At 43.4% G+C, this 15,959-nt stretch overlaps 1 protein-coding gene across 1 annotated transcript; it reads left to right on the top strand.

Annotated features, from left to right (window-relative positions):
- Positions 1-6,014: 6,014 nt before the first annotated feature.
- ATF3 (activating transcription factor 3) lies at positions 6,015-15,664 on the top strand. The gene is made up of 4 exons (XM_062637094.1): positions 6,015-6,178; positions 10,533-10,776; positions 11,706-11,813; positions 12,732-15,664. The coding sequence occupies exons 2-4, from the start codon at positions 10,537-10,539 to the stop codon at positions 12,927-12,929; spliced, it is 546 nt and encodes a 181-aa protein (XP_062493078.1). The 5' UTR covers positions 6,015-6,178; positions 10,533-10,536; the 3' UTR covers positions 12,930-15,664.
- Positions 15,665-15,959: the final 295 nt, after the last annotated feature.

Genomic DNA, 15,959 nt, shown 5'->3' with positions numbered 1-15,959 from the left:
CCCTGCATCTTCTCCCCTTGCTGAGGTGGCCTCATCGGCAGCCTCCCATGCCCACAGAGCAGTCAGGATTTGAGCTCAGGGATCGCTTCTGTGATTGCAATTGAGGCAGTCTGATTTTACAGCTGCATGCAGCTCTGTTGGTTTAATTTTACTTACACTTTGTTCTTGTTATCTGGGCAAGTTACTGTACAGTTAAAGCCAAAAAAATACGCAGGACAGATAAGAGGCTGAAAGTTAAGATCATTCATGTGTTCCTTTCATGGCAAGGCACATGTGAAGTAGGTGAGAGGACAGACGATAAGCAGAGTGGAAGCTGCGATGGCAGCCTCAGTTTTGAATCTTCTGAAGATTGCAGATCTGTCATACATCATTCTTATTTGAAATGGTTTTTATGTAGAAATCAATATTTAATACTTGGAAACGTGTATTTTTAATTATGATGGCAAATTGTAACTTACATATTAATCAGGCAGATGAGAAAAGCTGTTTAAAGCACCATTAATGACAGTAAGTCCCAGTGTATTCTTTATATATGCACAGTTCCAAAGGCACTCAATAGAAGGAGTTTTTATAGGGTGTGTGTGTTTGTGTGCAGCATTCTGATTCCATAATGCATCCAAACTGTTTGTAACTTAGCACAGAAAAAAATAGACGTGTTCTCCCATCCGCTTCCTTTCACTGTCCGTGTTTCCCTGGAAAACTGCTAATACAGACGTCGTTACATTAGTCCACCTAAGGGGAACATAGACGTATCAGCAAATCATTTCTAGCATTTCTTTCAAGTCATTTCAAGAGGAGAGCTTTGTATGCTGAGAACCAGCGTGACTAAATGCTGATTTTTTCATAGTCCCCAGGGGCTAAATTTATCTCTCATGGAAGTCAATGGGAATCTTTCCATTGACTTCAGTAACAGTTGGATCAGGTCACAGTATTTTAATTGGTGATGATTTTTTTACATATAAAGCCATTGATGAAGTTCACTATAAATCTCTAACTGCTCCCAAATAAAAGCTGGCATGCTTTTACAAGGTGGAAAGGATGGAGAGAGGGAGATGAAGGAGAGGATCTGTGAAGATGGAGCTTTTCTTGCCATTAAATGGATGGGACTATAAAGGCACCATCAAGGAGATAGGATTTCTGGTTTCATGAGGACAAAAGAATATATCTGGTGTATCATTTTGCCTGTTAAGTGGAACCAGTGAGTTTGCTTTATTCCGTCTAGTTTAAGACGGGATTCTTTCATGTGTGGGATCTCTTTTGCTTGTGGGTTACTACCTGAATGTACCCAAAGAGATCAGAAATTGCAGCTACAGGTTATTGTACTTAGCCACCTCCTATGCTGTTGCACAAAGTCCATCTGATAGAAGACAACTTAAAAGGCTTCAGCAAAAGGGAACTAAAGATATACTTGACCGAGTGAGCTTCAGGGCTGTCTCTGAGCTAGAGAGAAGGGGTGTTTGTGTAGCCTGTCCCTCTACCCTGCGCTCCCAGAACACTGCCTACAGCAGTGTCTGACAACCTTGTGGAACATTTAGTTCAATGAAGTTCCACTAAAGTTCAGGGTAATTTTGGGCGCAGGAATCCGGTCCTGAAATGTGGATCCTGTTGCACCCATCAGTGATTTTGTTATCATTGCCTCCATCTCCTTAGTGCAGAAACAAGAAGTAAAATGACAGAAAGCAAAAGAGAAGATTAAAATTTAAGCTTCATCAGGAAGCTGCCTAACAGGAGCGGAAGCACCAATGGGAGAAAAGTTGCTGGAAAAAAGGAACAGAAAAGGGGATGCTGAAATCCAGGGATACAGGGAGGGAAAAGAGAGAAATGAGAAGAGGAGAAACAGGGAAGTAGCAAAAGGAGAAACTGCTGTTTGAAGGAAATGGGAAAGATGACTATCACAAAGCAGAAGGTGGTAGGAAATGGGATGTCCAAAAGGAGATAATAAGTGGAGAATAAATGGATTTAGGAGAATAGTGATAGAAGACAAAAGTAAGGAAAGAAAAGTAAGCTGAAGAGGGAAAAACAAGGAACAAATGAATTTGTCTTCAGTATTAAAGAATAAAATAAGTTCAAATAGTGCACTTACCTCCACAAGACGTAATACTCATCCACTTGAGTGGTACTAGGTACAAGATGGTACCCGGGTTTGCCATACAGCCTCTATGGAAGTCTCTTCTCTAACTGTGGTTTTAAACTCCCTTAGTTTTTGGACCTGTTAGCCCTGTAGAGATCCAGACCTTCCCGAGTGGATTTGATCTCCACTGCCATGGGCTTGGGGGTTATTTTAATCGCTTGTTGGAGAAACTCTTGGAAGTAGCTCACAGATGCCAAGGGGTCCCCAAACGGCAGCTAAAAAGACCTGGGCTGGGTAGGGATGGCTGATGCTGCTTCTACTGCAGATAACTCCCGTAGTTCATGCAGTAGCAACCTAAACCTTGGGAAAAAGAGTCTTAAGTTTCAACTCTGGTTAGTCCAGCCAGATAGGAAAATTGTTAAGAAAACTGGCTCAAAACTAGTGCATATTTAGGGGAACAGGAGATTCTTACCACACAGATTCAGACCTGAATGTACCGTACAGAGAAAACAAAGTTAATTTTCATCACAGAAATAGAGAATACTTTGGGGGGGCAACATTAAAAAACCCTGATTCTGTGCTGATTTTCCAGCGTGACAACTCCGAGTTCTGGAAACCTGTTTCTCATCATATATGTGCCGTGCAAGGAAAAATTGGACCTGTCAGGATTAGAGTAATTTCAAAACTCAATGCAATTAAAACTGCAAAGCACAGAGAGAGACGAGTTTTACTCAAGATACCACTGCCCATTTCATTTCTTTAAATCTTGTTATATTTCCACTGGACCAATAGGTTTATTGGAACTGCATGACCATAAAGCAACAGAGGAATTGGATGGGACACAGGGATTTTAGTTGTGGTACTCTGACTGAAATCCTACAGTGGCATAAATGTTAAAGACGGGAGACAGCAGAAAGCTTTTGCTGTAAGGATGGGAGTGAGTTCCTCTGTATAATGACATCTATAGCTCTGTTTAGCAAAGAGACAACCATACTTTGGTTCTAATCAAATTCCCCCAGTGTGTGTAGTAGTGGCAAGGGATGGGGGAAAAGGATTTGGTCAGGAAAAGGCAAAGGAAAAAATTGTTTCCTCTGCATTTGAGACTCCTGGAGGGCTGGAAGGACCACACTGTGGGGCGTTAGATGCAGCCTAATGCCTCTGCAGAGGGAGAAGGATCCAACACATGTTGGTCTTCTAGCGATGAGCTGCTGTACCTGCCTTAAGGGAAAGGAGGAAAAACAAGCACAAATGTCACCTTTGGGAAGTGAGTGCTGTTGTGCCCAGAAGTTTGAATGATAGAAAGAAATGAAATGGAAAAGGACTGGTAAATGTTCAGAGGAAAGTAAAAGAAAGGTGTTTTCTGAGCTGGAAAAAGAAATGGGCAAAGAACATCAGAGCAGCTGGTGGCCGTACTGGGTTTAACTTCCTGATAGTCTTCATTATTAATGCTTGTTTGTTTTGTTTTAAACTGGAGTGCATTCCTGCGTTTTCACTGAAATCAGGTTAGCTTCTGTTTGCAACGGGAGCAGGATAAAACCTCCGTGACGCAGTGGAACCGGGCTTATTTTTCACTGTGGTTTCATTTTCCTTTTTTCACTGAAGAATTTCAAGCCAGGACATGTTTCAGTGGCCTAATCTTAACTGCACACGGGAACAGTCTCTGTTTGCTTTGCAGGGAGGAGCTGGCTCGCTTCAGGAGTTGTTCAAGAACGAACACAACTGGTTTGCTGTCAGTTCTTAGTACCGGCTGTAGCTCACGGGCAATAATGGAACCAGCAGTGGGGAAGCAGTGTTGTATAACAAGTAAATGTCTTGGCTTTAGTTTAGTACAATATAGCATGATTTCAAAACAAAACAATCATCTGCCTACTTGGTGAAGTGTTGTGATTGTTGAGCAGATGTCAGTGACTTAACAACAGGATAACAGCACTTGCATTTCCCACTTCGGAGGGAGCTGCTTTTTCCCTCCTTCATTATCCTGCAACACCGCTCTCTGCTTAGCTGAAAAACACCCCAAATAAATTCCCACTTTTGGTACAGCTCCCTAGTTGCTGAATCCCTGTCAGAATTACAGCAGGCACCTGTTCATGGCCACCGAACCCGATGTTGCTAACACGTTTCCACAATAACTTCATGCTCAGAACTTTCCAACCAATTATTTTCTGGGAAGAAATTTTCCACATTTGGCCTTTGCTTGAGAGGGATTTTTGTGGGTTTTTTTCCTTCTAGGCTCGAGAAAATCGATGCCAGCTGTTCCTGAACACAGCCCGGGTTACAAAACCATGCCTCTGAAGTAAAGAGAGCTTCACAGGCTGCACCGAGCTGAAGCATAAAGCTCGCTCCAGACCCTTCTGGGGAGCAATGTTTTTTGCCTAGCATTATACGTGACACTGATTTACTCAGATTAATAAGGATAAGGCATTAAACGTGTTTTGGAGGAGCTGTAGATAGTGAGAAAGAAAAGCTTGCAGCAGAGAGCTGCCAGGTAGGTCAGAGGAGCTCCCTCCTGCCCTCCGCAAAGTGCACTTCATTGTTTGAGGAGAACAGGGATTGACTGCACCTTCCACAGCCCACGTCACTGCTCCGGGCTACCTCCCTTCCCCAACAGATGATGAGTCTTCTTCCCAGAGCAGGCAATTGAATGTAAAACAGGAGGGTTAAATGTGCACATACAGCACATGCACATGGAGTGGAGATGCAGAGGAACTTTCAAATTAGTATTAGAAATCAATACCCTTGCTAAAATGCTCCAAGCAATGAATATACGCCAGAAGATACCACTTGCGATATATTACCTATTGTCAAAATACAGCCATGTGGAACGTTATGCAATTAATTAACTGGTTGGAACACTTGATCAGGGTATATATTTTATAGGTGAAGGTATATAGACATTATATTGGTTTAGTTAGAATAGCCTCAAGCATTAAATGTTCTCATCTTCCCATGCCTAGTGCAGAGGCTTGAGGACTGTCTCAATGACAAGTTTGTATGTATCATATATGGAATATTATTATCCTAGTTAACAGCGTACGTCTCTTTTTGTAAGCCTTCTGCATCTCTTCTGTATCTTACTTCCTAGCACTCTGGGGGCTTTTAGAAGGCAATTTCTGTGGCTTAACAAATCAGGAAGCTATGGAAACAACAAAAAAAAGAGAGAACTAAACAAAACCCCTTCTCCACAGCCACCACCATATCCCCCTCTCACCTATAGGGACTCTGGTTTTCCCTGAAATCGTAAGGAAGTCGACAAAACCCACAATCAAACAACAAAAATCCCACCTCGAACCACATTATTTTTAGCTTTCTATCGTTTCGTGCAAGGGGTCTTTTCCCCTCAGAGTAAAAACTGAAGCCTTCTGCTTCATGTAAAATGAACTTTTGTCACTTAAAGCAGCGCTGGGATTGGGGGGGGGGGGGGGGGGGGGGGGCAGAGGAGGGAGCCGTTAAACAATTTGTTCCTGTAGAACACGATCTCATAATCAGTCCTTTCGAAAGGGGTTTTTGGTTTGGCTTAATTTTTTTTTGGTTTGGTTTTTTTTCTCTCTTTTTTTTACCCCTTTTATTTTCCTTTTTGGCCGTAAGAGGGACTTCGATTTATTTTCGGCAGCAAAACGGCCCGCAGAAAGAAGCTCTCGGAGCCTTCATCTCTTTAAAAAGAGAGAGAGAAAAAAAGGGGTGAGGGAAGGGAAAAGAAAGAAAAAGAAGCAGGGAAAGAGAACGGGTGCCGATGGATGCTGCCCGGCTCGGTTCAGCGCGGACCGAGCCGAGCCGTGCCGAGCCGTGCCGAGCCGAGTCTTGCCGGCGGGGAAGCCTTGCATCACCGCCCCGGGCTCGGCTTCTCCCCGCCCTCTCTTTCGGGGAGGCTATTAATAGCATGACATCAGCCTGGGACTCGCCGCCAGAGTAAATACCAGCGCTGGCCGCTCGGCTATATAAGGGGGGGTGATGCAACCGAGGCGAGAGGCAGAGGAGCGGCGAGCGGCGGGCGCTGCTCTCCCGGAGGAGGCAGCAGCGGGGAGCGGACGGCCGCCGGGACGGCAGCGCTGCCGGGCGGGCGCGGAGCCCCTTCTCTCCGGCCGGGAACGCCGTGGCACAGGGCGGGAGGTAGGTGGGGAGCGGGAGAGGAGCCGCCGAGACCCGCGGGCTCCTGTCCCGCCGCAGGGAGGAAAAGTTTCGCTGCCGCCGCCAAGCCCGGTCCGAGCCCCCGGTCCCGTCCCGGCTCTCACTCCCTTCCCTGCCCGGGCTGCCGCCAGATGTGTTTGCCGGGAGGGAGCCCGCCGAGCCCCTGCTCTCCCGGGCCGGTAGCGCCGCTCGGCACCGCGCGGTGGCGGCCGCGGCGGAGGAACAGGAACGGGACCGGGACCGGCGCCGGGAGCCGCGGGGATGTCAGAGTGCGGCGCGGCCCCACGGGCGGAGGAGGCACCGCCACCCGCAGGGTCCGGGGCTGGCGAGGCGATGGGAAGCCCAGCGCCGCCGCGGGTACCGCGATCTGTCACACCCCGAACCCGAGCGAGAGCTCTCGCTGTGAGCCGGGGCCAGGCGCTTTCCTTTCTGTCCCCGCGCCTTGACATGTAGAAGATCAGTTGCTGAACTGTTGCCTAATCAAGTCAGCCGTGACACAACAGCAGACTTGTTTCAGAGAACGAGTTCCTCTTGGAAATCGATTTACCCCCTCGTAACAGCATTTGAGAAGCTGTTACGGAGCTGGGGAACGATGTGGGATGTCAGAAAGCTTAAGGTCAACCAGCGTGCGCAGAGGTTGTGAACTGTAATTGCTCTTAATGCTAGTTAAGAGTAACCTCAATGGTTATCGGGGTTTGTTGCGTCAGCACCAGAGGAGAAGGAATTCATATGAAGAAATAAAACCAAGAGACATAGTCAGGCTATGCACTTAATGCACAGTCTTCACTGCAAAGTCAGGCTTTGCAGTTAAGCAAACAGAAAAGACAGAACGTAAATATTAAACAAGAATATCCCTAAATAATAGAAATTCACAGCTAGGAAGAAAATCCTGACATTAACATACAGGCAGGTGAGATCTGAGAGTTCACTGGAGATAGAAAGAATCAGCAAAAGAACAAACAATAAGTGGGGGGAGAGCAAATGAATCAAGTTGTTTGAATCTACCTGAATTGGGAGGGCACCATGAATAACAAAGCTGTTATTTCTGGAGAATTCCCAAACTGAGGATAAAGTACGGAAGCATTAAGTTGCCCTGTGGACAAGCTGTGCCTTTATGGTGCAGCACTGTGAAGTGTTCAGCACTTCCAGTGGCGGTAACTTCAGAAGTGCCTGAAACAGCCTGGAGCCCAGGTCCATGTGCATGGTCTGACCAAATAAACGGAGGTCGTACCGGGCAGGCCCAGATGTAATTGCATTTTAAGGCTTGCTATTCTTATTCCTGCTGTTTCCCCAGCCTTTACAAACCCAGGGAAGATGAGACAGTGTCCTTGATGGCCTATAGACAGAGCTACCATTTGTACAAAAATTGGGGAAAAGGAAGGGCAACTTGCTGCAGTTCTTAAAATGGCAAAATCTAATTTTTCTTCTTGTAAAACACTTCTAAAAGCAGATTTGTTCCTCAAAAAATTGGCAAACATCTACTTTATTGTTATGAATAGGGAATCTATTCAGCTTACTGAGTAGCTTTGACACAGGGCTGATTATTTGTGTCACACTGACTCCTAATGATCCCAGTGGTAGATTGGAAGCTGACCCTATAAGGGGCTCTTCAGAAGCCCTGGCCCAAGGAAGAGCCCCAGGAACACAAACCAGTGGAAAAGAGCTCTGCTAAATGGTCCTCTGCTCACAGCAGGAACCCTTACGCAAGCCTCAGCCCCCTTGTAGGCCTTCCCTAAAGTCTGAGTAAATAGGAGATGCCTTTCAGGGTGTCTGGAAGGTCAGTGAGCTGTCCAGGCGGGAGAGCAGCACGTTTCTATGGTCAAGGACACCTTCCTCTCGCCACGGGCACATACTACTCCTTTTTCTTTCCTATACTAGTGAAAGGCAGATGGGAAGACATTAGAGCAGGGTTTTGGTGGTGCTCATGGTACACTAATACTAACTAGCAGAAATCCACAGTGAAGAAACGTTCAGGCACCAACCTTCCTGGTTTCCTCTGGTGCTATGGGCTGATCTTAACTAAAAGTTCACCTAAACTGAAAGGTAATTGAATAAACCACCAGAGCTTGAAAATTATTAGCCCAATGAATTCTTTTGTAGGCTGGACAAACAGTTTAACCATTAATTAAAGACTCCTGGGTTGATTGAGTTATACACAATTGGATGAAGCCATCACCGGCAGCCAGAGACTATTTAGTGAACGTAGCTGAAGTTTCTGCTAGCAGTGAGGGGTTTGGTGCCATCTGGAATTACCCTTTTTAAACGAGTTGAACAGTTGAATGCTGCTAAACAGTAGATAATGCTGGGAGGACTTCAGCTGGAAATTATAGGGCCATTTCTGACTTGTTGGAAAAGAGTAACTGTTAGCTTTCTGAGATTATAGGATTAAACCGTATCAGTACTTTAAATGTGACTCACGAGCAGGGGTTTTCTCGAGAGAACGACATAAATTTCCCAAGGTCTTTCTGAATAACAAATTGTTCCAAATAATTTCCTCATCTTTAATAACCATGGGTGAAACCCCGGCCCCATTGAGGTCAACAGAAAAAGTCCTCTTGATTTCAGTGTGCTCAGGATTTTACCCCCAGACTCTGGGAGAGGTTCAGTTCATGGTGACTGGGTGAGGAAGACCCAGTGGCTACCAGCTGGCAATTCCAACTGTCCTTGGATTTTCACATTTACCCCCCTTAGCGATGAACCAGATTCTATTCTCAATTGCACCAGTGTGGATCTATAGTGTATTTTTAGATATCTCTGAGCAAAATCTATCTTCTTGTCAAGGCACGTGACCCCAAACATCCCTTGCTGGGTTACAGAAGTAGCGTACGTGGAACTGCGCAAATCAGGGTTGACCACGTGGAAGTTTAACTTATCCACGCTGCTACCCCCAGGCAACTCTTTGCTTACCTGCACGAAGTTAATTACAATTGACTTAGCTATAATTATTGGAGTTCTAATCAAGAGTAGATAACACATACTGTAATTACCCATACAGCTATTAAAAAAAAACAAACAAACCCAAACCTAAACACCGAAGAAAGCTGGAAAACTGATTTGGTAAAATCCAATCTAACACAAGGCACTTTATAAATAAGGGAAATAACACTGTATTTTTCCATATGGATTTGCACCTCTTGTCCCTTGGGCCACCAACAAAAAGGGCTCAGCTTCCTTCCAGACCTCAGATCTCTCCCCTTTTGCTGGGTGAGAGATGGTCTGTGCCATGCAGAGCTGCCTTGCTAGCTTGCCCGTGGCATTTGGATGGCTGACTACTGAGTTTTTCCTCTTTCTTTCTCAGTGGGGTCACCTTTTCTCACCAAGCACATAGGGGCCTCTCTCCCTCCAAAACTGGCTCAGAACTTCATAAGAATGGCTGAAAAGAGGGAAGTAGAGAGCACTGTTGAGTAGGTTCACTTTCTTAGGAAAAATACTAGAAACTGGGTTCCTCTGCAGGTGTCCATTTGCATAATTTCCCTGAAGTCGCTCCAGTCACGCTCTTTCATACGAGCGGAAGATCTGGCCATACATATTTAAGCATTTCAGACCTCTTGCTGAGGGTACATGAGGGCGGTTTCAGGTCTGACAAGAGCAAAGGAATGAAAGAAACGGCTTCACGTTCTTCGTGACTCAACCCCTCCAGCTCAGCCTTTGAAGCCCCTGAGCATGTATAGACTTTACCTTTGTGCCAGCTCTTATTAGTAACCATTTTTCAGGAGTTTATAACCAGATCTACAGCTCTGGGTAAAACTAAGCACAATGATTTTGTGATAGACCCTGTCTTGGTTAGTAGACTTCAGCTTCCAGTAGAACTTGTTGATATTTGCCCAAATGTGACCGAGATCAAGGTGTGCTCTGTTCATCTGAAGCCGGAACATGTGGGGGTATAGTTCTGAGGAAGGAGATATTCTCAAGCTCTTTCTGTGCTAATAATAATATTATAAGTGTTTCCTTGCTTTCTGATTATTTTCCTTATTCTCTTCCTATTCACTTGATTCTCATTTGCCATATTACCCGTTTAAAACCTCACAGAATGTATACACACATACTACTTACATACATATACATACACACTATATTTTTTCAATATTAAGTTTCAGAAAGACCTAGAAATTATGTGATGTGCTAATGCTATTATAATTTTCAAACACTAAGTTAACACAAAACAGAAGTTTTTACTAGTGACCAAATTCTTAACTGCTTGTCTGTAGCGAGAGAATGGGGTAGACAGGGAATTGGGACTGGAGCAGTTCAAGCAATGGGGTATTATTCATGGTATGAATTATTTTTGCCTTCCTAAAGTGGTTGAAAGATTATTATCTCTCTTTTTACCTTTCAGCAAAATGATGGTCCAACACTCAGGCCAGGTGTCTGCATTAGAAGTCAGCGCCTCCGCAATTGTTCCCACTTTGTCCCCCGCAGGGTCACTGGGGTTTGATGATTTCACAAATCTAACCCCACTGGTGAAAGAGGAGCTGAGGTTCACCATTCAGAATAAGCGTCAGTCGCACAGGATGTCTTCTACGTTGGACACAGTAACAGTTTCTGAAAGGCCAGTTGAAACATCAATCATGAAAACAGAGGTATCGCTCTTTAAATAGCATTTCAGTGGGAATGATTAACTCTCTAATAACGTTTCACTACAAGACCAGTAACTTAACTACAGACAGCCCTCTCCACTGTACTTCATTCTTTTAAGCTGGCTGCTTGGCTTTCTGTCATGTGGTTCTGGGAAGCCCTCTGGTATCTCTCATTTCCATTGAGGCCTATAGTTGGGTATTTTGTTTCTGATTACGGACTAAGGGCAATGTTTTACAGTGATATGAGCAAGTACTAACCTGGTTTCCCTACTTACTTGTGGCTGAATTTGGAATAAATCACTGCTGAGGTTTCGGTTCACTGAGGACAGTCCAGTAGGACCCTTGTGGGCTAGACTAAAATAGGCACAGCCATGCTGTGCCCATGATAAATTTTTACTCTAAGATAATAGTCTCTGTGAAAAACACTTCTCTTGTAACATGGAGAAATAGGTTAAGTTAAGAAAATATCTACACCTTTGTCTCAGCCTCCACAAGAAATAAACTGAACCTTGAAGGCATGTAATACCCCTTTTTACTGCTGCCCTTAGTTTGCTGCCTCATTCATGGCACATGCTCCACTCTGCTCCCCGTGCCCCTCACTCCTTTTGCTCCTCAGGGCATGGAGGAGAGGTGGAGGTGTGGGAGTCAGCCTGGGGAGATGCTCAGCAAGGTTCCTGAGCCCCACCAATTTAAAAGGAGCCGTCACATGGATCACAGCCATCCAGACTCCACTCAGGTTTTCATTGACAATTCTAACAGAGTCACTGCTGCTTTACTGTGCCGCAAACGAGGTCAGAAGCACATTCTTGTATAACTCATGATGTGAGCACTAACACTATCCACATTGCTTTGAAAAGCGTGGAAGTTACCAAAACACAAGTCATGTACTTCTGACACTTCATGGATCGTGTGTATCTGTTTTTATGGGATAGTTTTCTCCTGAAGAGGATGAAAGAAAAAAGAGAAGAAGGGAAAGGAACAAAATTGCTGCTGCAAAGTGCCGAAACAAAAAGAAGGAGAAAACAGAATGTTTGCAGAAAGTAAGTGACTGGCTTGAGTTGTTCTTAGTCTGCAGTCCTGCCAGGATCCAAACAGATAGCATGGGGTACTGTCATAGTAGGAAATAGGAGAAGGATGTCACCCAAAACCCCGTAAAACTTTCAAGGTATTCATTAAGAATAATGAACATGCTATATATTAAAACCAAACCTGGTTAAAACTGGGATAAAGTGAAGGCATGGTAGGGGTGAAGAGATTGTTGTTTTAGTGACCAGCCTTGTCTATGGGGACAATATTAGCTTGAAAGTGTACACTGACCACAGGAAGTAGTAAAATATCATTTCAGAGAAGATTCTTTGTGGAGACCCAGAGCATACAAATACCAACAAGTAATTTCCAACTTCTTTATGAAATGAGTGGCATAACAGCTTACCCCTTAATTCTCCATCCTAAGACCCCAGTTGTGTCTTCACCTGCTCTGCCATGACATGCAACTCTATTACAGCAGCAGCAGCAGGCCTTATTCCTATATCTAGGGGTAAGGGAAAAGAAGGTTGCATCCTTAACTTTGTTAGCTTAACATGATTTTACAGACAGGTGACATGATGTTCTAGAGAGTTAATAAGTGTAGATAGCTTGGGGACACTCTTTGACCCCCAAAATCACAGAACAATAACGCTCTGGATATCTGCCATTGTGAGCAACTACAGATCTGAAATTAGCTTTTCAACTTTCCTAAAGGCCAAAAGAGGTAGCTGTCAATCTGTTTCTTAGACTGCTATTGACTAGGAAACGTATAATAATTATAGGATGCTAAGAATGTGCAGTTTCTTTCTCTGTTAGCCATATGCTTTCCCACCAATAAAAGACTGCAACTATGAGATCAGCTACAAGATAAACATTGCGATTAACTATTTGAACTACTTGGTCTAATAGTTGTGTCTGTCCTTTGTGACCAGGAATCAGAAAAGCTGGAAACTATCAATGCAGAATTAAAAGCCCAGATCGAAGAGTTAAAGAACGAGAAGCAGCATTTGATATACATGTTAAATCTTCACAGGCCCACTTGTATAGTTCGGGCACAAAATGGAAGGACACCTGAAGATGAAAGGAATCTTTTTATTCAACAGATCAAAGAAGGCACATTACAAGGTTAAATGATATGGCAAATATGGAAGTATTTATAGTGGTTTTTAACAGCTACCAGAATCCATGGAGGATCTGACATAACGTGTAGGATTCTATTAGTAAAGAGCCTTTAGGAAGGGCAGACTGCTTTAAGCGGAAAGGATCATTTTGGCCTGACAGCGATTCTTCCCCTTGGAAGATCTGGTCTCGATCAAATTGAAGAGTCTTCTGCCTCAAATATAGGTTTTGCACCTGACATACTTGCTGTTCCTAGGAGCTACAGACAACAGCTTCAGAAGTTTTAGCTCTCTGCTAGTATACAGTATCTGCACTCACAACGTTTGTGCTAGAACACTATGACTTCCGAAGACGCACATGGTACAGACAGCTGTGCTGGATGGACACTCTTCCTCCTTGTTCCTAGTAAAGAAGGCGGACTGAGAGTATTTTCAGTTTCCAAGTTTCCAGGAGGATGGTTTCATGTACTGATGCATAATGTTGCATTCTAACCTAACACACACACATGCGCGTGCACACACACACACACACACACAAAGCTTTCAGTTCCAACCAAGCTTTGTAATTTCTTCTTCACAACACTTGTGTGGGTTTTTTCTGTGACTCATCTCAAAGACGGAATCTGAAGAGCCTCGTGGGTGTGACAAAGATGTTCCTTGCAAAATGTCCATACCTTGTATTTTAGGAGCTGGAACCCCACCTGCTGTCCTTTGGGGGCTACAGTTTTTCCTTGCATTGCTGAAGGGCAGCTTGTACCACCACTTGGTGAATTGGACCCACTGGAAAGACGAAACTAACTATGGAGGGATATTGCCGCAGGTTTTGCCTGAAGGAAGAACTGCAGGACTGAATCCCAGGCTCATAAATAACGAGGAGTTGAAAAAATAAGATAATCTAGGATCAAATCCTGCAAGCCTTAATTCACGCTATTAACACTCACTCACAGAAGAGATTCCATGGACTTCAGTGGGTCTGTTTACGAGGTAGTTCTTATAAGCATAAGAGCTTCAGAAAGCTTTTTCCATCCTGGCCAGGATTACTTCCTTCTGCCAGGTGATTGAGAGGGAAAAATTGATTGTAGCTACTTTTATTTTGTATTTGAGTGGCAACTAGAGCCAATCAAAAGTGTTACTTAAAACTTAAAGGAGGAAAGAGTTTTGATGTAGTGAATAACTGGTTTTGTTTTTCAATCAAATACTAACCTTGGATGTTTTTGAACTGGTAGAAGAGCTGCTGGACAAAACATTTGGAGCTACGAGTGTTTGAATTCTGATGTTTCTGTGAAATTCTGAGATTGTTTAATCCTATAAAATATATCCTTACAATTTTTTGTAAAAGAAAATATTATCCTTATTTATCACTATCATAATGGGTAGAGTTAATAAATACTGCGAGCAAGAGAAAACTGAAACCACAAGTGTTGTGCTGTCTTTTTACTTTTATCTCTTGGTGTTTAATATTATATATTCCTAAACTTCACCAGCTGTAGTTGAGACACAGCTATTGAAAACACATATCCTTCATCTTTTCCACAGATGAGGCACTAAGTATCTTGAACCACTGGGTGCAGACATTATGCTTTCCAAAGTTCTGTACCTCCATCAGTGGTGTCTGGCTGTGCAATGGCACCATTTAAGCAAAGCAGACAATAAGAACGGAGCTTACAGTACATAATATTTTACACCAGTTATGCAGTGTCAAAACTGTGGTTTTGTTCTAAAGGCTAAGCTTAAAGACACCTTGGCCATAAGCTTTTTAACCTGCAAGTCCTGGATGAGTCTATCGGATATCATACCTGATCCTTATGTGATCGTTATATTCTGCAACAGAACTTTAGTACACTTTCCTAAGATCTGGATATATTGTAATGTCCTATATTGCATTTTAAACATATGTACTTCATGTATCTGAAAAGTTAATGTATTAAAGATTACATGCTAGGTCTGATTCTGTCCTGAAAATCCATTACATTTCCGTATGTTGGAAGGAGCTTCCATTGACTTCAGTGAGAGTTTTATTCACATCCTGTAAGCAGAGGTTGGAGCCTCTGCTGCAACGTCTCTGGCTTAGAGGGCAAGTTACACAGGGAGTTGGGCCAGCTATTTATCAGACAACAGATACACATGAAGCTTGTTACAATAAACTTGTCAATGTTCATTGGTATTTGACTTCTGTAATGTGGAAATACAAAACCAAGGCACCATCCCAGTATTGTACGCCTTGGCTTTGCCTTTCGGGCAAATACCAGCAGACAAAACTCTTTGCCTCCTATACTGTTATAAAGTGTTACCACAGAGACTAGAGTATAACGACAGAATTCATGTGTCTCCCTTAGGGAATCTGTATGGTTGCTTTTAACCATATCACTAGTGACGCAGGCGTCATGCTTTTGTTGCTTGATGTTATTTACTTAGCATCCCAAATGTTAATATGGTACCACTACAATTGTCAGAAGAAAATCTATTTTTGTTTCTTTGTATATGCAGTCAGAGCTGCTTTCTAATGCTTTTGTATGTGTGTGTGCACGTGTGCTCCTGCACGCTGCTCTAGAAATGATGGTACTCAAGTTCCTTTGACTGTGCCCTGGAAAAGCGTGTTTAAACAACTAGACAGGAACAGTATGTTGCATGAGTTTTCTAAGAGTATACTTTATGCAGGACAAACCTTAAAATGCATTAAAATCAGTTTGTTTTCTATTCTCAAGTTTGTTTTGATACTTTAATAAAAAAGAATTAATATATATTTATTCATGTGTCATTTAATTAATTTTAAGTTTTAAGGTCCATGAGCACCAAGATATTAAAAAGCAAACACATTTTATGAGTTTAAAGGAAGGTATAAACCAAGTTTTGTTGTTACAAAGGTTGACCATGAATTCCTGGCTAATTTTTTTTTCTGTGGCTTAGGGCTTAAAGGACTGGAACTCAGACCTCCTGAGCCTCCCCTAAACTTACAGGCAGCCCGCTGATAGTTACTCCACCCTTCTGATTACCCGCTAGGTTTAACGGCTTTGCTGCTGTGAAGCTTCAATATTTATAGAC

The sequence above is a fragment of the Pezoporus occidentalis genome, unplaced genomic scaffold (genome assembly GCF_034315485.1).
Source record: "Pezoporus occidentalis ecotype Australia unplaced genomic scaffold, CSIRO_AGI_Poc_V1 ctg50, whole genome shotgun sequence".
NCBI lineage: Eukaryota > Metazoa > Chordata > Aves > Psittaciformes > Psittacidae > Pezoporus > Pezoporus occidentalis.
Note: the sequence above shows the minus strand (reverse complement) of the source record. Positions and strands in the feature narration are given on the sequence as shown.